At 39.0% G+C, this 24,032-nt stretch overlaps 1 protein-coding gene across 4 annotated transcripts in view; it reads right to left on the minus strand.

The window, feature by feature from the left end:
• LARP7 (La ribonucleoprotein 7, transcriptional regulator) overlaps positions 1-24,032 on the minus strand; it is a 68,506-nt gene that overhangs the window by 4,689 nt on the left and 39,785 nt on the right. For 3 of the 4 annotated variants that reach the window (XM_069770222.1, XM_069770020.1, XM_069770107.1), the window contains exons 7-13: positions 23,112-23,486; positions 21,885-22,014; positions 18,774-18,931; positions 17,715-17,833; positions 14,756-14,915; positions 12,311-12,402; positions 6,913-7,337 (exon numbers count right to left, since the gene is read on the minus strand). In XM_069770222.1, coding sequence (XP_069626323.1) covers positions 7,257-7,337; positions 12,311-12,402; positions 14,756-14,915; positions 17,715-17,833; positions 18,774-18,931; positions 21,885-22,014; positions 23,112-23,486 — 1,115 coding nt within the window. In that variant the 3' untranslated portion in view covers positions 6,913-7,256. Of the gene's footprint in view, positions 1-4,628; positions 4,737-6,191; positions 6,378-6,620; positions 6,669-6,912; positions 7,338-12,310; positions 12,403-14,755; positions 14,916-17,714; positions 17,834-18,773; positions 18,932-21,884; positions 22,015-23,111; positions 23,487-24,032 lie in introns of those variants that run through there. The other variant, XR_011322109.1, reaches the window with a different exon arrangement.

Genomic DNA, 24,032 nt, shown 5'->3' on the forward strand with positions numbered 1-24,032 from the left:
AACAGAAATACCAACCATGGTGAGGAAAAAAAAAGCACAACAAAACAAAGAAGAAAGTTGCATAAAAGCATGAAGGTAAAAAGGTATTCAGCCATGTCTGCTCCATACCTTATTTAGAAGGTGGGAGAACTGGAACTTGCTCCCTCCACTGAGACAAGGAGTAGGGGAGCTTCCTACTTTAATATTAATTATGCTCTTTTGCTTTTGGCGACAAGGAAGAACACATGTAACATGCATCCCACGTATCACAATGTATGCTCCCACCACCAGTCAGCGGAGATATCTCTGTTGATGAAACTTCTGCATTTATCTGGTCTGTTACTGACTGTGAAGAGTAATTCAGTGCCAAACTACCCAAATTTTTCTGTGGATAACTCTGCCGTCTGAGGGAGGAGCAGTATTCAACCCAGATGCAAGTAGTTTCAGTTACCCTCGGAGAAATGTTTTCCCAGCCTGATGAAAATCTTTCCTGAACCTACTAGAAAAACATCCTTCTGGTCCATCACAGACAGCAGATGAGAGCCAGGGCTCACGGCTGGTGCCTGGGGACCATGCGTCCCAGCACCTGGCCACCTCGCAGGCTCCCTGGGAACACAGGGGACTTCCACCTCCCCTCCTCCCCAAAAATTACGTTTATAGTTTCATCTATGTGATCAGCCAGAGTGTAATGCATAGCAAAACACGCTGGATGCAAAGCTGCCCTAAGCTTTGCATCGTGCCTGCAGCGCAGGACAGCGTGTAGCAGCTTTGCCCTCTGCTGGCCAGAGCTTGGGAGACCCCACAGCCCGGCCCTAGGCAGGAGCCTGCCTGCCCCAGGGGCACCCCCGAGGCTGCCACCCCTGCCCACAGCTCTCCCCAGGCCGGCAGAGCAAGATTACATACAGCAAAAGACTCGGCGAGTCGTCAGCTGGTGGGTAGTGGCCCCTCACTGGGAACAGCTGTACCCAAAACTCTAGCAAAAGAACAGACTAAAAACCTCTAAGTTTGATGGAACCACAACCCCTGCCCCCTCCTCTGCCCCAGCCCCACAAAAGGTGAGAGAGAAATGAGGTAGCTTAAATGACCTTAAGTAAAATCACACCATACTGGAAGGCTTTTCCCATCAGACTCATCACACTCTTCATTTTATTCCAGGTCCTTTCTTTTACACAAATCATTAGGATTCAACACTGCAATTAGACTTTTGGAAATGGCTATACTGGCAGCCGGCTACCGCTGAGGGGTGTGCAGGGCCAGAGCGCTGCGACACAGGTTGGAAACAGAAACGCAGAAACAAAGGCAGCCATTCTGCCCACGCGGCCGTCATTAGCTTTCGAGTGCCAGGGCTGGTTTGTCCCTTCCCTTTACCTTTCTCCCACTTCTTTTCACCCTCAGGCGTTTGGTTCCACTCAAAATGCCATAAGGCAATAAAACTGCAGCAGCGATGAGCGAGTGTTTATCCAGCTCAAAACGAGTCACCTTGGCAACAGCAAGCAAAACTCTCCCATGTTCTCCTGCCTTCATTTTCTCCTCATTTTGCAGCAATTGGTGTGACCGGGTAACAGCTATGCATGCTAAGTATGCCATCAATACCGGTTCCAACAAACAGAGACGTGAATAGGAGAGCTGGCCCAGCTCTGCTTGTAAACTACAAAAACCTGTGGGCTGCCAAGTACCCCGGAAAATTGTCCAGCCTCTCAGCACTGGCAGCTCCCAAGTTCAAAGGATTCGCCTACCATTACAACAGCGACCGCTCGCTTTGAAGGCAAGTCCAAGAGCCCCCAGCTTTGCAGTTCTCTGTCACTTACAGCTCCATTAGAGAGTGACCCTTTGAGGATGAAGACACAATGAGAAGATCTGTACGGTTGGTTCGATTACACGTTCAACCTGTATCTGAACATCAATGGTTTGGGACACAGTGACTTTCTGCAAAGCCCAAGCACTACACTACGCAGCGGGTACTCTCGTTTGTGGCACTTCTGGTTAATGCCTGGCAAAGTACACCCAGCGTGTGTACTTCAGCCAGGCACTTAGGCTGTGCTTACTTACACACAATGTCTTCCTCAGCAATGAAGTCAGCTTCAAATTTCCCACCGTTATTTCTCCAGATCTTTGAAATTACACACTTTACAGCAGGCTCCCAGGGACCGCTGTGCAGCAGGACCTGTGGGCTCAGGGGCAGGCACAAGTGGCTGCCCGTGAGGGGCAGGACAAACTCCTAGGCCAGCACTGCCGCCAAAGAGACAGACTGATAATCCCATCTTCACAACACAACAAAAAGCAGCTAGAAATATTTTTTTCCCCCCTTTGTAAAAGTAATCAAGTACAGTCTCCTAGCCACTTCTCTAACACACTGACAAAACACTTACTGGCATTTATTTAAAAAGGTAAAACACCAAAACATGACAGCTATGCACTTGCATTTAAAATAAATGCTCTTCAATACTTGCAGGACCAAACTTCTAACCTGCTACAAGAGAAGGGAGTACATTAGGAATATAATGCTTTAATACAGTTGGCACAAATATAGCTAGTTCACATAGAATAGTTCTGTTCACCCAGAACATTCAGGGTAAACAAGCCATATTCCTCCAGTACAGCGCCACAACTGACACGTAGAAAGTGTATTTAATGCCAGGAAGAATATTGCACTTCTGGTAGAAAGTAACTTCCTTCCTTAACACCATCCACAGAAACTTAATCACTTGTAGGTGAGATAACCATATTACTTCTCCACTCAGGCACATTTCAAAGTCACCCAAGCATGCCTTATCTAATTATTTTTTACAGCATTATGCAGCATTATTCCCTGATTTAATCCCGTCTGAGATCATTAGACACTATGGTACCGTAAGTAAGCAATTATGACACTGACCTATGTTCTAGGGGACTTGGGCAGGCAAGTGCCTTTGTCGTCTATCAGAGGGTAATTTTCTAATTTGATTTACAGCCTCTCTAGAAAAAGATAATTTACCTACCTACTAGCTTTCAAGGACTGCCTTAAAGCCCGATTTAAACTAGGATACACAGTACATCTTGGGGGGTGGGGGGGAGAACGTACAGAAAGCCAATATTAGCTGTGTAAGATAAAACAGGTAGAACAAGCAATGTTAAATCAGACTCAGTCAGATGGTAAAAAAAAAAAATTAAGCATTAACAAAGAGAAGGGCATAGTCTTTGGGAATACAGCATGTCATGAGAGAAGGGAGATAAACATTTAGGAAGCTCTCTCACTGTAGACACACACGCCTCAGACAAGAGCACTCTGGCATCTCATGGTAACTTGAGTCTCCTGTGAGAGCTGTAATTCAGTGCAAATATTCCTCCCCCCACCCCCCAGCTTCTTACTTGCTCCAGGTGACAGTAAGACTGAGGGCAGTCAAACAAGAAACTTAAAAATTAACACAAGGTGCAAAATCAAAGATAAAGAAGCTCTTCTATGCTGCCAGGACAGGTAGAAAGGGCAATGGAATACAAGCATCATGCCATGAATGGGATACTGCACTGACTGTGGACCACTGGCTACTGAAAACCCACAGGTACAGTAATCACAGAGTATCAGGCTGCTGCTTTTGAGTACAGGTGTTTTACTAAAACCACATCTTTCCTTGCAGCACTTTTACTGCACAAACACAGCTTGTGGGAGGCAGACAGTCACAAAACAGGAAAACTCATCTGAAGATGTGGGTAGCGTGAGCGTCCCTTACAGGCATGCAGTGGCTCTGCAGCTGAGAGCAAGGAAGCCCCGCTACTTTTTTCCAGCACCACTGACATCCTCCACTTGCTCATTAAAAATTACTCTTTGTTGCCATCACACCAACAAATGCACATCTCCATTCCCATCCTGTCCTCCCCTTCCTCCTTCCCTCTTACTTCTGAGCTCTCTATCTGTAGAAAGCCCAACACAATGGAGCCCTGGTCCCAGTCAGCAAGTTGACACCACTAAGGTAACTGCAATAGTCCTTGCTAAAAGACAACAGTACTCACAAGGCCAAACTCTAAGCTTGGAAATGTTGTGTCAGAGGAGAAATCGAAGAAGCCTTCAGGGGGGACAAGATCATGGACGAGATCTACAATCAGATGTTACTGTTACTTTTTTTTTTTTTTAAACAAAGCTCTCTTTTTAAAGACCCAAATTATGAATATTCTGTTGGCACCAAAGGCCTTACATAGGTCAGAGTTACAGTCCTGCTGCTGCCATGCAGTGTCTGCAACTATTAGAAGAGAGGTAAAAATATGAGCGCTAAAAATAATTTCAGATTCAACCCTATGCTGGGTCACGAAGAGCAGAATCAATGCTGGGTTTTGCTCCAGGCAGATTTATGCGTAATGACGTTCTTTCAAAACACTCAACAGTCAAGGGAGACAGAAAAATCAGCAAAACCAAATGAGCAGTCCAAGGTCATGAACTCCTATAATTCTACAGTATCATCCTGAATTTTTAAATAAACTGTAGTATTCTTAAGGGGGGGGGGGGGGGGGAGTGGGGCAAGGGGGAAGTCACTATTGGAAGTTCCTAGGAGTGTATGAACCTAGAGGAAAACAATAGAGCAGAAAATTTAATGTTAAGCAACAAACCAAACCACTGCAGGTAAGCGCGCAGACTTCACTAAAGGCACCCTCCATCGGTAAGGTCAAACATGAAGTACCTTTAGGGATGCAACTCTTGGGATGGTAAAACTTGACAGATGGACTCCTCTTCTTAGCGTATGTTGATAGGGAGGGATAACAGCAGCAGATATTAACTGTCATGTGTACTTAAAGACAAAAAAAAATGCATAAACTATTCATTCTGACATACTTAAGAATCCAAGCTTCTTTTGTAAAAGCATATAGACCATACTGTCCACACACGACTTCTGAAATAAGTTGCAAAAATTCTATTATTAACTTCTTCAGAAAAAACTAAACACCACCGTTCCCTGCTGAAGCAGATTTCTGCGCTAGTTTGAAAAAGGAAAAAAAGGAGAAAAAGAAAAATGATATTTAATTGTAAATACTTAACGTACATAAATATGGAAAGGAACAGAAGGGTGACTTCTCTTGCTGTGCGTTCAAGTCAGGAATTATTAATAAAAGAGCAAAACTCCAAAAGTTAGGCTTTTGGAATTCTGCTCCACTTTCCACAAAACATAAAAAGTCTGAATCATTTATGATGTGAATTATTTATAACATGGATAAATTTTTCACTTAAATCATTTTCAGCAGAAAAATCCAAAACATTTTACCCAGAGTAGGCTGTTGGGTTTTTTTCCCTTCACATCACAGAAATGGAAAAAAAAAAAGTGTCCTGACTTTCAGGCAGGATGCCTAGAAGACATTCATTGATCAATTCTTTTCATAGCTAGGTATCTTAGTTCTCTCTGCTGTGTCATCTTACCCACCTAGTATAAGAGAGAAGTGGAAGAGTAAATAATAATTTAAAAAGTCCTGCAACTGGACTAAACCTCTGAATACCACTGAGGTCCACACAGGAGGCACCTGGCATACAGATTAGTTCCTAGCCTTCCCCCCCTCCCCTTTGCACTGCAGTCCCCTGTGAGGAATTGTCCTTACGCAATTTCCAAGAACCACTATCAAGCCCTTCCCCTCCAGCCCCAAAAGTTTGTCTCTTATCTCATACTTTTTCCCCTCTGTATTTCTGCTATCTTTAGTTTGATCACCACTATACCCTCTTCATTCATTTGCAGTAATCCCCTCCATTCCCTCACACACCGCCCGAGGAAAAGGATGCAGTCTGCTGGTGGCTCAGATGCTAATCGGAGTCTCGTGGTGGTGAAGGACAGACTTATACTGAGCCTACAGACTGCAGAAGTGAATAGTTCCCATTGCTGCGGCAACAGGCTTCATCACAAGTAGCTGCACAGAAATGGTGCTCCCTAAGCATTCCTCCTATTGTGATGCTTCTCTACACTGTTCTTACCTAGGATAATTTGATTACGCTTAATATGCTTTGGTATAATCTCTTGGACAAAATATTTTGTCCTTTTTTTTTTTTCTCCTTTGCCTCCTGTTCTTCGTGACTGCAAAGCCACCATGGGTATTGTACCCACACTACTTTAAAGAATTCAACAGAAATCATGCAGATTCTTTTCTTAGATATCAAAAACATACCAGTGTCACCAAACTTTGATTTATTATAACATGTACCATTAAAATACCTACACCAATCCAGTAATTTGATAGCATAGAATTTAAAAATGTTAACCTACCTAAAAATGTTAGCCTATCTTAGCAGTGAAATCTATAGCCACAAAGATGCCTAGAGTGTCATTGACAGTTTCCTTCAAGAGACTCCGATGGTATTTTAGGAATGTACTTCTACTTTCAGAATATCTTGCTCATTCTTCTATATATAAGGAAGTTTCACACTTTTATAAACCTATGTGTTTCTTGCCCTGCAGTAAAAAAAAACCAAACAAAAAACCACTAAAACAATCTTACATTAATGGAGAGAGCTTTAGTCATACGTAAGTTCAACCTTTTGGATCATTCCAATTTTATGTTCAGGTTTGGTTTATTTTTTAAAATATTGCCGTCTACAATACTTTAAAGTACTTTAAGATCACTATCTTTACATGTGAACTATACAACTTTAACACTTATCTGTAAGTGAGAATTACTTCTGGAGCTAGAGTTACCAGATGTAACAAACAAAGGTTTTCTTATTTCTTCCCCCGAAGATTCTTCTAAAAAAAAAAAGTCTAAATTCAGTTTAGTGTGCACTTCATTCGAGTAGATTTTCTTCCAGACTTCTCAATGACAGGTTTTCTGACAGTCCTAGCCACTTTAAAATACATGGAAGATTATAGTCATTCTACTGTATTTTGGAACAGTCTGATAGACTAAGCAGAGGCCTAGAGAGGTTTATATAGAATTAACAAGTTTTATTATAGTGTCATAATGCAGACTGAAGAATTAGAGATTCACAACTGAAAATTTCCCAAGCATTTTATTTCATAACCTAGTATATAAAACTTCAACATACAAAAAAAAACCCAAAACAAAACAAAAACCGAAGTGAACTAAAGCAAGATCTCTTAATACATTTTTTCCAGAAAGCTTTACCTAGAGGCTCAGAAGCAGTAAACATTCAGCCTATTTAGAAATGGGATTCAGAACAATCTTCATAATTGCAGTCTGCAGAATTATGAATCCAACAGACCAGGTTTTGATGCCGCCTTAAAAACGGTTTAGTTGCTGTAAGCAGTGGTGTTTGTGGGGTTTGGTTTTTTGTTAAACACCTAGTTCACTTTGAAGATCACATTCAGTCTTGGTTAGTTATCTTCAGTGAAGCGAATATGTTTACTTGTTTGTTGAGTCTTTTCAAGTCTCATTCTTTCAGCTTTAGCAATCAACTGCAAACAGGAAAAATATTGTAGCAAGTATTAGAGGAAAACTTCATTGTTACAATTTCATCTCACAATCATGAACATATTATACACTGATTTACCAAACTTCATAAGAAAAGGCTTATCTCTGAACAGCTGAGCTAACCTCTATGTATGACAAAAAATAAAAAAAGGGGGTGTGTGTGTTAAAGCAGCCCTGGTAGAATTTATTTCAGTATTGCCTTAGAACCATCAAAAATAGTAAGGCATCCCCTCAGTCTCTGGACAGCACAGCATCTCCCATTCCATCCCTTCTTCCTCCCAACATGGTTGAGGAGAACAAAATTACTATTTCAAAAATCCTAAAACACAGTCTCATACAGTAAGTTAAAAAGCCCTACCCTTTTACTGGAATCATGCTGTTACTAATGTAAAAAAAAAAAAACAAAGTCAGACCATTAAAAAAAAGCCTTAGGAATATTGTATCATTTTCTACACTCAGTTGGCAAAGAAACAAAACCACTGAAATCCAGATGGGGGCCACCCTTCAGGCTGGGAAAACAGCACAATACATATCACAACCCTGCTGAAGAAATAACGGTGCAGTTTGGAGGAACACTGATGCTAGGAATCCCTAACTCAAACCCCTGTCTGACCAGGGATTTGGTTGTTTTCAGTTGCATTTTAGGAAGATTGCCTAAATTACTATAGTACCTGGTTTAGCTGCTCCCAGTACAGAGATATGAGAAATGCTCCTGTGGAACATAACTAACCTGCTAATTGTCAATTTCTGTGTACTGTGTCTTCAGGCAGAAAACAAACCACTGAGAACAACGGTAGTTAAAAGCATACATGTTTCTAAATTGTCCATACTAGACCATTCACAGATTTAACCACAGTACTGCAACAAAGTCATACTAATGCCCAAAAGCAAAGGTACAAGCTTTGTTACTGCGATGCTCCATTAAGATTCCTTAACCATAAGCAAAAGCTGAGAAGGTAACATGAATAAGATAAAAAACCCCAAAATGCTGTCTAATCTGAATAAAAAGTGAGAAAGCAGGAAAATGCTGTAAATCCAGGCATGTCTTTAACACACCAGCATAAATCCACATTAATTTATCTGATGGAGACTACTAAAACGTATTAGCTGGTGCTGAGGTAAAGGGACACTTGCTCACCAGGCAGTCCAGTAAAGACTTTGTTAGATTTGAAGAGTTTCACATATAAATCAAATTATTTACTATTTATCCAAATGACCGTGGTCATAGCTATGTCCTGCAGACATTGCATCTTGTAGAGAGCATGGAAGTGCAAGGCATGCTGCTGCACTGATTATGGCAGTCAGGAATTACACTCTACTCTGATGTTGCATGGATGCATTATTTGCCGTGCTGCAATACAATTACACTACCAATTTTACTGGTAAAATTGGTAAAATGCACCCCCCAGCATTTAACTTGATAACAATCTGTAACATGTTCTCAACAGCATCAAACCATGAGTTCTGGAAAATTAGTTTCTCAACCATTCTTCAGAAATAAAATGGATCTAAAGATGTAACTAAGAGTTACTTTTTCTCTCTGGTATCTGAAAAAATGGCTTAAAAGTTAAACTCTGAAAAGAAGCAAGGAGTACAGTGGCTCAATTGTTCACCATATGGGATGAAGAATCAGAAACACTGCAAGGAAAGCTCTAAGATGTGAACTGGGCAGTTCACACCAGCAAGTATTTCTGTACCAGCACCTCAGAATTTGCAAGAGGCTTCAAGGATTCCCATTTTCAGCTCATCAAACCAGTATCAGCAACTATTTGTAAGCACACCACTGTTCCTGGCTCCAAACAGGTACCCAGCCCTTCTATAGATATCAACTGCAGAGAACCATGGAAAAAGGCTTATTTGTGCTCTAGAGCAGGACCTCTCTCCACTGGCACACAGGGAACTGGTCAGTCTTGCAAGGACACAGCCCCCGAGCCCCACGCATAATCAGAAGAGAATAGTGTGGGCTCTGCCCAGGCATTCCCACTACCCTCCTTTCCCATATATTCTCCAAATTATTCCACCCTTCACAAATACCCAATTGTCACTTCCTCACTAAATGCCTTTTACTTCTACCACCACTCCCACCCTCTTAAACTTCTTCCTTTCCTTCTGCTTAAGGAGATGTACAAGGTGTAAACTAGGTTTCCCAGCACATCCCCCCAGAAGACAAGTACCCAAGCAGAAAGCTTGCAGGCACTCATGCCTTTGCTTTGGGAACAGAAGACTTTAATCAGTCTAGAGAGTTTAAGGCTACAGACTAATGAATTGCTTTAGATCTGCATAAACTGGAACTGCGCAAAAGAAACAGTTCTGGCAAGAAGGTTTTTAATCTGTATCACTAAACCGCTAAGGTTGTTTTATCATGCAGTCCAACAACAGACTAAAGAGAATATGGATTTGGAAGGGGCAGCAGAGGGGAGCACAGAGGTGACAATGAACAACCAGGCCTGGCACTGAACACCTTTTTAACTCCAAAGGACAGCTAAGCATTAGCCACAAGTTCTGGGGAACCTTTGGATATCTAGTCTCTTTCAGACATTTAGTTTATCGTAAGAACTATGCCAAAAAAATTTAAATCTCTAAGCCTGCGGTTGTGGGTTTGTTTTTTTTGGGGGGGGGGGGTTGGGGGGGGGGGGAGGGACACGACACAGACAGGCAGGGCAGGAGGCATTATGCCAGAAACCCTCTGCTGAAGTGATCATTAACCCTTATCCTAGCATGCTGCAAGACCCGCTGCAGGAAAGCTGAGTAAGCCCGTACTTTTTAGAACACATGGAAAAGAAGAATCTCAAACTGCCTAAAGTTACACTCAAAAGCATCTCTGTGCTCTGTTACCGTGTGCCGCCTGTAACATGATCCAATCCATGCAACAATATGTACATTCATTATTACTATACTCACCTTGACATCACTGCAGCTATATAGCTTGTATTAATGTAACTTTTGAGCCTATGCTTAAACACTAATTGAAAGAAAGTATAAGATGCTATCTTTATTATAAGTATAAAGCAGTTAATAGGCAAATGCTCCTCTTCAAAGAGAGATCCTGTAAGGGATTTTAAAACCTTTAACAGAATAGATCTTTACAAGAAAGATACACTGATGGCATATTCAGCTGTACATGTTTAATTAATGAATCGTCACATTACTTGTTTCCTTCCTTTTATTGTGACCTTCAAAAGAAGTCAACTTGTGAGTACTTCAGTAGAATTTTCAAATAAAAGACTAAAATCAATATTAATGAACAAAAGAAACCATTTTTCTTATTATCAGTCTATTTCTGGAATATAGACTCAAAAAGTGATGAAAGGGTTAAGAGTTATTGACTACAGGGAGACATTCTTTTCTTGATGTTTTGCTTAACAGTGTTAGCATTTAAATAGTATTCACTAACCTTTGAAGTTAACACCCCCAGTGTTGCAAAGGTGATGGGTAAGGGGGAAGAGCAGGAGTTTGCATCCTTGCTGCTGCTATTGTTAGGCAGAACTGAGACAGTTTATATTTGCAAGCCTAGATGAGGTAAATTACTGGCCAATTTACACCAGCTTGATCAACAAATACCAGTCTTCAAAAGAGGAAGAACAGAAACTTGAGAACAGGGCACCTACAGTCCAAATTAAGTCAAAGGTGCCACTGGCAACTTTTGTTTAAAAAAGCAAAAGTACATTTAAAAAAACTGAAGAAAACTGCCAGCACTCAGTACAAGGCTCTAAAACTGTACAGTTTTCCCATTCCCTTACTGCTTATGTTAAAGAATAATGGCTAGAAGCAATGCCATTTTTATACTTTTAAGAAAATTAAATCAGTCATTTGGGGAAATTCTTTATGCAGGCCTTTGTTTAAAAGAATTAGATTTGTCTGTCTACGGGATCTCTGAAGAACATTTCAACAAACAAGATAATATATGCAAAATACGCCTTGTACAAGATAAGGTTTTGACCTGCACAGCTGCTGTTCCTTTAGGAGAATGTAATATGTCTTTTCCATTATATATGGAACAACTAGGAAATTTTTGGTATTGTGAGCATCACTGGAGCACCTAGGAAACAATAAGTCTCCAAAGTCACCAGCAAATAACTAAGGTCAGATGATTTTGAAGTTTTGCAAGTGACAGCATGAAGATTCAGGTTAAAACCAACTCAGAAACCTTATCTGCAATGTGTGTGAAGTAAACCTAGCAATAAAATGTCTGTGAAACACTCTGGCTCCTCTCTGTCAGGTAAAGGATCTGACTGGCTTAATCAGGAAACCTTCATGCCTGGAAGGATCTTCTGGGGCAGGAGTGGAGACTGCAGCCTGCAAGTTCATTGCACACTCCCTCAATGCTGCAGCCTGACAGGCACACAAAGGTCAAGGCTGGAAAGAAATTTCACTCCATGTGAGGCAGTTTTGGTCTGGAAGCTGCTGAGCTACGGATGCTCGCAGTGGCGTTCAGATTTGTCTGAATCAGAACACAGACACACATAGACTCTTGACTACACTAGGAACACACCAGTGTTTACCATAGCACAAAACTGTACAAATAAAAACACTGTAAATCTTGAGAAAACAGATTCGTTCTGAAGAAAAATTTCTTTATTATACTAGAGAATTAAGACTAAAGCACTAGACTTTATCACCCTAGAGTAAATCAAGACTACTTAACTTCTTAACAAGTTCATCCAGGCAGAGTTTTACAGGAAATCCGGTTTACAAACTAACTTCATGCCTTTAGCCATGGACTTGACTTTCTCCAATTGTTTCCCTAAAGACAAGCCTTGCATTTGGCAATTGGACCAGGACAGCCACACATTTTCTATTTTGTGGCTGTAAAAGCCTGCTGCAAAGTCAGTAGGAGGTGATTTAACTGCATTAAATACAGAGTCAAACGTCAAAGTATCAAAAAATGTAGACCTACACAGAAACAGAAACATTTTCGACCATGGCTGTACAGGAAAAAAATTTACTTGCAAATTACCTTCTCAGTACCCCGCTTCTTTTCTCGAGGCTGGTTAAGTTTAGCTTGTCTGTCCACTAAAATCTTCTGCCAGTAACGTTGTTCATGATCACCTTGAAAAACAAATTAACGTTACTGTACATGAATAAAAGTATTCAATACAAATGGATGCAGTGTTTTCAGACTGTGATGAGAAGGAATCCCTTCCAACTAAGGTAAACACGTGTGAAAATACCTTTTGTTAGGTTTCCCCAAGTATTTCCCCACCAGTCTTAAATTTCACAGTCAGACAAACCATACAGCATTGCAACATCTGACCAGCACACACTGAGGTGAACAAAGAAAAGAAAAACCCTGTCCAAAGAAGCTTAAAGCTGACACCGAGGTCTCTGTTCTGTACAAGCTGGACAGGACCTGAATTATTCATTTATTAACTTGAGGACTGGATTGCCAAAGTATCTAAGCCTTCCTGAGCAAGGAGTTTTACAAACTTAAGAAGAACTGAGGAGACATGCAAACACCACTCTCCATGTAATTAGCAGAAGCAGCTCAGTATTAGTTTCACCATGGCACTCAGAGACCCTTTGGTTTACTGATGTACTCAGCCCCGCGACTGATTTTAAATAAACTATCAAACAGAAAAAAAAAATTACTGTAAGAATGACTGAGATAATTTTGCTTCCTAAAAACCACTGTTAGAAGTAAACTCTGGGGACTTCATGGGCAGTTAGGAATACTTTAACATAGCAGGGAATATGAGAGGAAATAATTTTGCAGCTTCAGTGGCTGGTTTTCAGTAAGAAGCAGCTTGCCACTGTTTCTTCTGGTTTGTGCTGAAACTATCATGATGGGAATTTTGTGATGTAATGTTGTAAGGTCTCATGGGAAATCTTCAGTTACAGGGAAGTTTCTAAGTGATCTTGGAAAAGACTCCTGCAAAAGTTACGGAATTAATAATTCTAAGAACCAATTTTGCATACATTTTAACAGCATTATTTATACATTCAATCACAAAAACATCTAAATATTACCATAGATGTTTAATATCTTGTCAGATGACAAGCTGAAGATAGTCAAAGTCAAGTTCTAAAAAGTAAAATATTACGGAGAAAGCTTTAGTTCCTGCAGCAGGGAGCATTAAAGATTCTTTCCCTATTCTTATTCTCTGTATTCACCCTTATGCCACCAAGAAAAGCTGAAATCCTTACTGGGAGTCACTTCTGCGTTCTTCAGAAGCCTTTCCATTCTCATTTCAATGAGCCAGTTCCAAAGAAAAAAAAGTAATCTTAAAACTACGAATGGAATGTTCCTACAGTGTGGCACTTACTCCCAATCTACTACTACACTCTTTTATATAAAGATACAAAACCTGAGAGAAATTACACACAGAGCACGCAGCTGTAAAATGCTGTATTTCAAGTTGGTTTTGGATCTCTGGAACACAGCACGCTCTGGAGACAAATCTATCTCCAAATGACATTAGCAGCATTCAGTGAGTCTCAAACTTTAATTAACTTTGATATTAAGGTTGATGCCTCCATTATAGCTCTTCCTCTGCAGTCCTTAATTGACATTTATTAGGGTTTACATCCCTGCATGCATGGAACCAGGCCTTATGTGAGGATCTGTGCAGCAATGCGGTAAAATATTTAAATACACAAATGAGAGAATCTCATTTGGATTGTTTTACCCGTTTTTTGTGCATTTAGGATTTTCTGTGCCTGTCTATAATTTAAAAGTTCTGTGAATACAGTAACAAAATTTGAGAGACTTCCCCCCACCTCCTTCTTCTATCCCTCACTTCCGTAGAGGTTTCTCTACACTTTGAAGACTAGTCCAATCTAAGAGACAATATTAATTTAGAACAGCAGAGTAATTTCAGAAAAAAATAACACATATTAGAATGAAGTTCAAAAGTAAGCCGGTAAAAATTTTAGTGTAAATAGAATTAAAAAAAGGCATTACTCTGGCCTAAGTTATTCAACTTCCTGAAAAAAGAAAGATTAATTAGAAGGCAAGTGCTAAAACCACTGTAAGCATATCCATGCTGTTAGATCCTTGTCCTGTTATTTCACACAAGTTCAGTAATTTCACGAAAATCTTCATTTAAAATTATTTTGCATCATCAGAATGTTATATTCATAAAGCTGAAATGTAAATTAAGTTCTACAGTCCATTGCCACTAAAAGTGATGTAAATAAATCAGTCTCAAAATAACAGATTTAAGTTGATAAAAGGAAGCAAAATCGTTATTTTGCTCTGAACAATGGCATAAAAACCCTTACTGTTTTAATAATTTCATTATAATAGCAAAATAAGAAGAATCACAGGGAAAAAAAAACAAGTGCGGTCTTTTCCCCAGCTACAAAGATATCTAAATATATCCATAAAGATATCATGCCATACAATCCTTTTCACACTACTCAAGTCTTCTCCTGTACTACCATTAAAAAAAAGAAGTCTTACCAGTGAGAACTTCGAATTTCCAGTTGTTTTTCATCTGTATTTCTTTGTATGATTTCACAACAATCTGTGCATCCTCGGGAGTTTTAAAACGGACATGACATTCTGTGTCTCCCTGCAGCATGTCAACATAAGCAACATCCGCCAGCACTGCCAAAGCATCCTATCAAAGCAAACAAGAGAACAGACCATAAACTACACTTTAAAAAAAGAATATAAAAAGATTGACTTTTTGACCATTTGTAGATGACTGACATTTTCAAAAAGGTCATGAAGTACAAGGCAATAACTGAACTTTTTCGTTTAATCAATTAATTTACTGTCAAATAATTCTGAATTAATATATTTTCCTAAAAGGATTATAACTGAATTCTGATTTATGAGCCAACCACATCTATTTATCTCTCATCCTGTGCTCCGAGAACAATTTAAAGCAGTAATTGCCGAAGATGTTATTTTGTTGCATAAGAATAGTTGTACTAATGGAGCATCAGTAATTAGTCATTTATTTCAATGCTGTGTCTCTATGGAATTTTTTAAAAAAGAAAAATTATTTGTGTACTCTAACATTGATATATGTCAGTCCAACAGCAAAATATCTAACTTCATTCTATGCATGAAATACATAAAAGCAAGCTCATTCATGGCAGATTGAGAGATGAGCAGTAATAAACCAACCCTTCCTATGTTTATGAAGTGACCTCTGCCTGAAAATTTTCACTGACAGCTGAAGGGAGAAGAGTCACACATGCTTTTTCAGATGAAGTACTATGAAGTACTTCACTTGTAATACCTGCTGTTAGGGAAATTAACTAAGACTGCACATTCCTAGTCAATTTAGTTCACAGCAGGGCAGCTCAAGTAAGATGTTTCTATTGAAGAATTACACACTGCTTTTAACCCTCCACTACCAAGGACAGCCTTAAAACAAAAGGTAAGTGCCAATGCTGTTGAGACCATTTAAGAGCCAACCAAAGCTACTTTCCAGTCTTCATTCTGATATCCCAAAGTCATGCTTACCTGGAAAACTACAACGACCCAGTTTACCGCAGTCGGCAAATGTTATGATCTCTGCTAAGCACCTTAATAGCAAAATATGGAAGTAGTGAAGTGAAAAATAAATAAAATCATCAAAATAATATTACAACTACTCTGCAAAGACCTTTCCAGTGTGTGGAAGTAATTAAGCCTGCCACAAAATCAGAAATACAGATCAATTCTGGAAGTTTATTAAGGAAAAAAACCCTAGATGCATTGCTTTGTGGCAGTGTTTGCTGTAGCTAGGACAGTCCAGAAACACAGGCAAAGCAAGGTTTTGCCGAAGAGTTACACCTTTCATAAAAGCAACTAGTATGGCCAAAAGAATCCAGTAAGGGTCAAGTACAGTTTGCAGCTTCCACTGCTGACCCCAAGAAGTGCTGGTGCACACTAAAGATTATTGCTTCTTCCAGCTACAGTTGTATTCTGCAATTAAATAAGGCTTTTAGGGAGACATACGTTTGCTAACATTTTGTGAAATATTTTGCCTATCTACTTATTATGGGAACCAAAGACATGATTAATAACTGCAAAGACAACCCCAATCTTATTTTGTCCCCCTTAACTTTCATGAAGCATAAGTTTTCCCTGGAACACTTCCCTAAAACTAAACCAAAAGAATAACTGGAAATACCAAACTAAGTTTGTTTTCAGCTATTGCAGGAACAGTAAGCTTACCTCCTGACCACAGTAAGTTAAGTTGTGACACAAACTTAACACAGTAAGGTGTATACTGCAAAGGGGCCCTCAAATGTTAGAGTGACAACTACTACATTGTCTCAGTGTCTCCAGCACTCAAGACAACTGCCTACAAATATACCAAGGCTGATAAGACTGATTAAGTTGAAACCCTATCATCAATTTGTTTTCAGAGAGAGACACCTCATCTTGTTTGGATTTATGCGCACACTAAACTTCACACACTTGCAAGCAGCCAGTGACTTCAAATGGACTACTCAGTTACAAATATAGGTAGTTTGAGAAGTTCTCAGAACTCACATTTTGAGCCATTCTCTCATTGCCCTAAGTGGTCTGAATATTTATTCCAACATGAGTTGAAGTTGTTCAAATTCTTTCCAGCTGTTATTCATCCAAAAGTGCAATTTGTGAAAGAAAATGTATTGTGTCACATTCATGGAAAACTCAGGATCTGAAAAAAGCCTGTTATTTCCTTCGGAAAACTTTAAATATTTCCATTCAAAAAGATGCAACTTGAAACCGCTATTTTCCTTAAAAGAAAATACTCTGCTTAAAATGTGTAACTTTCATATCATGATGTGAAACAAAATTTAAGTTACCCTAAAAACTTTTTTTTAAATTGTGGGGGAAAAAAAAAGTACTTGGCACAGTGAAAAAGAATAATTAAAAAAAAGAAATAAATGGGTGAATTAAATCTACTGCTGTCCCTCTCACTGAACTGGAGCTTCTGTAATTGTGAATTTCTTACTGAAAAAAGACAATCCTTTTCTCATGCAGAGTGCATTTTTTTGCCCCCAAATTTCCGTTAATGGTAAAAAGCCCAACATGCTGTTACAGACTTCTTGATCTGAATTGTGCCAGAATGACTGGCACAATGACAAATAGAGAACACTGCAGCCACTTTGTCTTCAACTTCTCTTTTTAAACTGGAAAGAACTACTCATCCTTCTTCATTTTTGTCATTATTTTCCTTATAAACTTGACATTGCTTGAAGCACTCTAAAAGCTAATTTTTGCCTTGAAACATCCTCTTTACCCTGTTCTGCCGTTGTAAAATTTGCCATTATCAGGTACTAGAGAAGAATCTGTACACAGCTACTGGCCGAACAAATTAAAAAAAAAAAAAATCAGCAAGACTTGTTTAAGTGGTATTCCATATTCAAACATTTGGGGGCCACTGTAAGAGGAAAGGCTAACAGCTACCCTGAGGTTACAAAGGCATTACCTTGATCTGCTTCCTGCCCGGCAGGGGCTCAGTGCTAATGATCTTCACAATTACTCCAGTCACGAACTGGGGCCCCATTGTGTTAGCCTTGGCAGGAGGGGCAGAATCTTCACTGGTGGCTGGTCAATTTAAAAACGAGAAAAAAAAAAAAAAAGAAGAAAATTTTTACATTTATTGGTTTGACAAACTAAAGATGCTATGAAAGCACATAAGCAACATGATGTACACAAGAAATGAAACAAGGGGCATCAAATACTGCTACTTCAGATTAAGTGTCTTTTGGTTTGGTTTTTTTTTTTTTTTAAATCCAGGATCAAGACTGTTCACAAGGTAAAGTCAATGTGAGCAAACAAAAAAAAAGGGGGGGGGGAATAGCTCCAAGAATCTTAGAGAAGTTTTTACAGCCTACAGGGTCTTCTTGTAAGAATATTTTATATTCTATGGATTACAGTTTAATAGTTGAACCCTCAGTTCTAGAGTGATTAAAAATAAGCAGACAGGCATTGAGATCTCAGTATTGAAGTTAGTGAAGTACAGAGGATCCAGAGAAAAAAAGCAATTCTATCTCTGAAAAACGTAGAAAATTAACTAAGAGGACACAATTACAAAGCTACTTTTAACCATAAAGCTGATAAAACCCAATTGCAATTCATTTTTTTCATGCCTTACATAGCGAAATTATTTAGTAAATCACTGCAGGTATAGAAGCTTAAGCAAATCAAGCCCAAGTTACATCATCAAAAGAGCTGATTCTTGATTCACCTCTCTGAGGGTTTTATAATTATAATTACTTAAAAAGATACTTATGCTTAAGAAGTGCTACTGGAATATGCTGAAAATACTTGTTAGGTTTTTACTTATGAAATCCCTTAGTCCATAATCTACCTAAATGAGGGGGTTTTGCTTTTAATAATATTTAACATTCAGAGAAAGCACCAGCATTATAGAAAATAAAACCATTTTGCAGTGTTTCTGGAGGACCAGTATCTTAAATCACTTATGTTTGTGTAGTAGAAGCATGAAGAAAACAAGACAAAAAACCATCACAAACAGGATTACATTTGTCATTTTCAGATTGAGGCTTTTTCTGCACACGAGATTCAGTTTCCATCTCTCCCACGGGCTCAGATCTGATTTGAGACATTGTTTTCTTTAAGGAGGCCATACTGGCTTTTTGAAGGGCCAAATATTCTTGCTTCAAATCCATCCATTCAGTCCTATAAGCGGCAACACAAGCATAGGATGTCAGTTGTAAAAAAAAAAAATGTCGTTTAGAAACTCAGTCATAACTTTAGACAAAACAGTTTACAAAGAGGATAAGCTGAACTTGATGAGCAATGCAGACCAGAGATCTCCATGCACTTAGGTCAAATTAGGCCTTGTCAGTATCTACGCTTTATTATTTTTCTTTAGCTTTTAATATTCCAGGCAAGTTCTAACAAGATCAAGCTATCATTCAAATAGAGTGGCTCCCAAATTTGTTTTACATATTCAGAAAGCATATAGAACAGCTTGGTAAACTGTGTTTTCTACTAGAACTACACAGAGCACAGAGGCTAAATTCAGACTTAATTCAGAGACAGTGAACTCTGAATTCACTGAATTAGCTCAGTGAACCAGCTCCTGTGTTACTACATTAAGAATCAGTCATTTATTTTCTAGAAAAATCATTGATGGAAAATCAACAACTGGTTAAACTCACCAAAAACCTACTGAGATAAGAACATTCCTTACTATTCAAATGCATTTTGGTTAAAAAATACCACCACATGGAAGCAATTTATATATTTACATACATTTAACATGGAGATGTTTCTGCAAACAGCTAGAGCTTTGCTCCACAGAAACACAATGCCTATAGTGCCACTGTGAGAACGACTCATTGTTACCCTAATCTGTGCTATCAAACAAGCTGATAGAGGATTTTTAAAGAGGAGGATATCTTGTGGTAATGGTTTTAGCTGTTAACATTGACAACTGTATACTTCAAAAAAGCATCCAGACTCACCCAGGATCATACATTCTCAACAGAGCAAAGACATTAAAATAACAAAAGACCCACGTAATGATTCTTAGAGATAAAAAGGCAACACCATTCCATAGCGAGGTATGGTATAAATACAGGCTCAAGGAGGTGCTTGTTAACTTGACTCAGAGGAGAAGACCATGGGCTATGGGTCAGGCAAGTATTTGCAATGCTTATGCTCCTTTAAAATTCCCTCCCCCACACCCCCCGCCTTGCTACACTTAACTAAAATTTTAAACTCCATCTCTGTATTTGATGCAGTAGTTTCAGAATTTCAGTGGAAGAGGGCAAGCATCGTTGATGACTACCGTTTTTGTGGACCCCTTTTACTTTAACATGGAGGTGCTTTCTGTGATTTAAAAAAAGTAAGTGCTTCCATGTTTTAGTAGAGGTGAATCCTGATCGCAATACTGAAATACCATCCGGATTTATTTTGTCTACACTTCAGTTGCAAGATTTTTAGGTCTGGGAAAAGAAAAACGAAGACCTTTGGCTGTAAGCAGATGAAGCGTGCTTCTCCAAGAACTAAAAGCTTAAGTGTTGCTGAGTAAGACATTTTTTCAGTGGCCTGCATATTTGAAACATTTGAAGCAATTTTTGAATTCAGGACTCCCTTCGCTTTAACATGGAGGTACCTGCTGCCTAAAAAAAGTAAGTGCTTCCATGTTTCAGTGGCGGTGGATCCTAATGTTGAACAATGCATTTCTAGAAATGCGCTACAGCTCAAATAAGCCTGCTTACAATAATATATGTGGATGTCCATTATTGCATTAGCAGGACTCTGTATATACCATGCTTTTTTTTTTTTTAGCTTTTGCTTATTTTTTTGGTTACTATTTAGTCTACACTTAAGGACCCCCACAACTTAAATGTGGATGTACTTGCTTTGCTCCTCAATAGTAAGTGCTTCCATGTTTTAGTGATGGTGAATCCTTTTTTACTCAACTGAAAACACTTTCCTCTTCAGAAATATATAGAAACATACCAAAACAGAAAAATGTATCTGCAATGCATATGTGTACTCCGTGTTAAAACAAAGCATAATTTTGCATCATGATGGCAAGGACCCCCTCTACTTTAACATGGAGGTACTTGCTGGATGCCTAAAAAAGTAAGTGCTTCCATGTTTTAGTTGTGGTGACTCCTAATAGCCCAACAGTTCAGAAGCATGATGAATATTTTTGATAAAAGTTTTGGAATGGCTTGACTTCAGGGATTTGCAGTTACTGTTACAGGCGGCACTATTTGAGACAGAACTCCACACAGCAGACTTGAAAAACTCTGGTATCTGAACCTTCTCAGCTACAGGCTAATACTGTTGCTAATATGCAACTCTGTTGTTTAAAATTGGAATTGCACTTTAGCAATGGTGATGGCCTGTCAGACATACAAAGATTCAATTGGTCATTAAAAATATTCCAAAGCTTGAAACATTGTGAAAATCATTGTGCCTGTTAAGCAATAAAAACAATAAAAATGCAATAAAGTATGCAAAATTTGTGACTGACAAGTGTACTGTAACTTGACAATTCATACAACTGCATATATATACTCCAGGAAAACACTTAAAACACTTAACATTAATACAAAAGGACTGTTCAAATGCCTGGAGAAAGGCAACATGTTGGCTAGCTAAAAAAATAGCTGCCATTAGGCCATCCCTACTGCCCTTTGCAGTTGAAACACAACAAAAACCCTAAATAAATTCAAAACTGCACTGCCAAGAGATGCAGTGCAAACTGAAAATCACATACTTTGTGAACAAACAGGGAAGCTGAGAGCCCGCTCAGCCTCCTGGACAGGAGGTGGTGGGATAAACTGAACAAGCTGGGATCTCACTCAGCAGTATCAGTTTTGATTGGGGTTTGGTTTTTTTTTTTTGGGGGGGGTGGGGGTGGGGTTGGGGTTTTTTTTTTGGGGGGGGGGGGGGGGGGTCTTTTCTAATTTAGCCACCCCCTTTAAGAAGGCCAGTTTGTTTGTGCCAGCCCCTCACCACACATACCCCACATCAGTACCCAATACTGCCAAGAAAAAAAATTTAATTAGCTCGGTGAAAAGTGGTCTTCATTATACCAAACAATAAATACCTCCCCATCCACCAGGTACCATAAGCTACTCACACAGAGATCAGTTTCATAACCTACTTGGAGAGTACTCTGAGTGGAATGACTTCTTCCCCCATTTTGTGTCTTTCTTTGTGTTTTTTCTTATGTTTCCTTTTAGATTTTGAAAGGGATGTGTCTTTTTTATCTTTGTCATCTTCTGCAGAAATGTCTACATTAAAAAGTCCAAAAGAAAAGTGTTTAGTTCTAACATTGACAGGTGCTTAAAAAGATAGGTTAATACAGCCTGAATTAACAGTTCCATAAAATGTCATAGTATTATTTACTCGTGTTATCAAGAATAGTTTAGTGAACACTGGATCTTTGATTCAACTGAATAAAAACCCTTTCACAAAAATCAGCCTACCACCTATTTCTAGTCCACTTTCTCAGCTACCTGAGTTTAGTCTAATCATGGATTCTTGTCAATCCAAATGTGGTTTCGATGCAGCTTTTAATCCCAGCTATTGCTTTTTTTTTTTCTCCTTATCTCACATAAGAAACCAGGATCATCGGCTTTTTCTTTTGTATTTTAATCTTACTTATCTAGATTCCTATACTGTCACCATTTGCCTAGGCTGACTGCGTAATCCATACTTCACTTCAGTAAAGTTCTATTGATATTAACTTCTTTGTGAACTATTTTTACTTCTGATGAGATTTACCTGCTTCAGTGTTGAAAGTTCTTTCCTATTCTCCATGTACCTTATCTCCTCAGAATGACTCATTACCAGGTTTAAATTTAACTGCAGGGAACACCACATATTCCTAAACTGACCTTGTTATGCCTCCACCATATCAACCATTTTTTACCTACCGACTCAAGGCATAACAGTTAAGTTTTCAGTCTTTCAAAGACAGAAATTCAGTGTCTCGGTCTTCCACCAGCACTTCAAAGTTTCACTCAAATATCTTTAATCCAAGTAATAAACCTATTAGCCTCCAAAATGCATACTAATGCATACACTTGTTACATTTCTTGTTGCTTTCCAGCCATGTTCTTTGCAACCCCCCTTTTATTACCATATCACTTTCCTCACTTGATTGTGACCCTCTAGCATATTAAGATTCCAATTTACTTAGGCCACTACAAATACCACTTCAACTGCAAAGAATGCACTTTCTTTAACTCAAGCTTTTCTCCTTCTCTAGACATCTCCCTCATTACTAAGCCTGTAATTTGTAATCTATAAGAGACATATCTGCCATTTGATTTCATTCATGCATATAAATCTTGAAAATACTAAGACAACATGCAAGAAACTTTACCATTGGAATCCTTCGGAGCTTCTGTTGTTTCCTCTTTTACAGGATGAATGTCATCCTTTTGAACACTTTTCTTTACTTTTGGAGTTGATGCCTCACCATCTCCAGAGCTCGTTCTTTTTCTCTTCCCTGGCCTGCTTTCCCAAGGTACCTCTGAGCTTTCTGTTCTGTCCCATTTTCTTTTCTCTCTCTTTGAGGGATGCCTGTGAGTCTCAGTTCCCTCCATTTCTGAACACTCCGATGAAGTCCTATGTCTTTTTGACTTGGGTACTTGCTCTGTTGTAGTGTTCATGTTTGGTTCCTTTGTCTCTACAGCTGCCTGTACATGGCTCTCTTTCTTGATTTTGGATTTCTTTTTTTTCTTCTTTTTCTTCTCTTCTGTATTAAAAATACAATATTTAAAACTGCCAATGATTAAAAACTAGATTAGATTAACTGACCTAAGTAAACAAGCACGATAGTGCATGCCATGATAATCTGGGATGCTAAATGAAATGCCCGGCTCTACCATCTCTAACTACAGGAGACATGCAATACATTGTCCCAAAGTTCTTCCTAGGCATTTTCAGCAGAAAAGAAAAAAACACAGCTACAACTCTCAGTCTCACAAAGTGAAAAAGACCTCTGGGTCGCAAGGGCAGCTTGCCTACAGGATTCCTGAAGTACTCACTCTCAAATTAAAAAGAAAGGAGCTAGACTTCTTTGCTTCTCTTTAACAAATGCACATTTTGTTATATCATCCCTTACTTGTCTTTGAGAAGAGAGACCTTCCTCCTTCCAGGCCAAACAAGACAGACAAGAAAATAAAAAAAAAAGACTGCTGATTTGTATGCTGAGAATAAAAGGAGATACTCAGCCCAATGCATCTGTCACACTATTAATGTAATGAACAACTATTTGCCTACTAAATTGAAGAATGTTAAC

The sequence above is a fragment of the Haliaeetus albicilla genome, chromosome 1 (assembly GCF_947461875.1).
Source record: "Haliaeetus albicilla chromosome 1, bHalAlb1.1, whole genome shotgun sequence".
NCBI classification, from domain to species: domain Eukaryota; kingdom Metazoa; phylum Chordata; class Aves; order Accipitriformes; family Accipitridae; genus Haliaeetus; species Haliaeetus albicilla.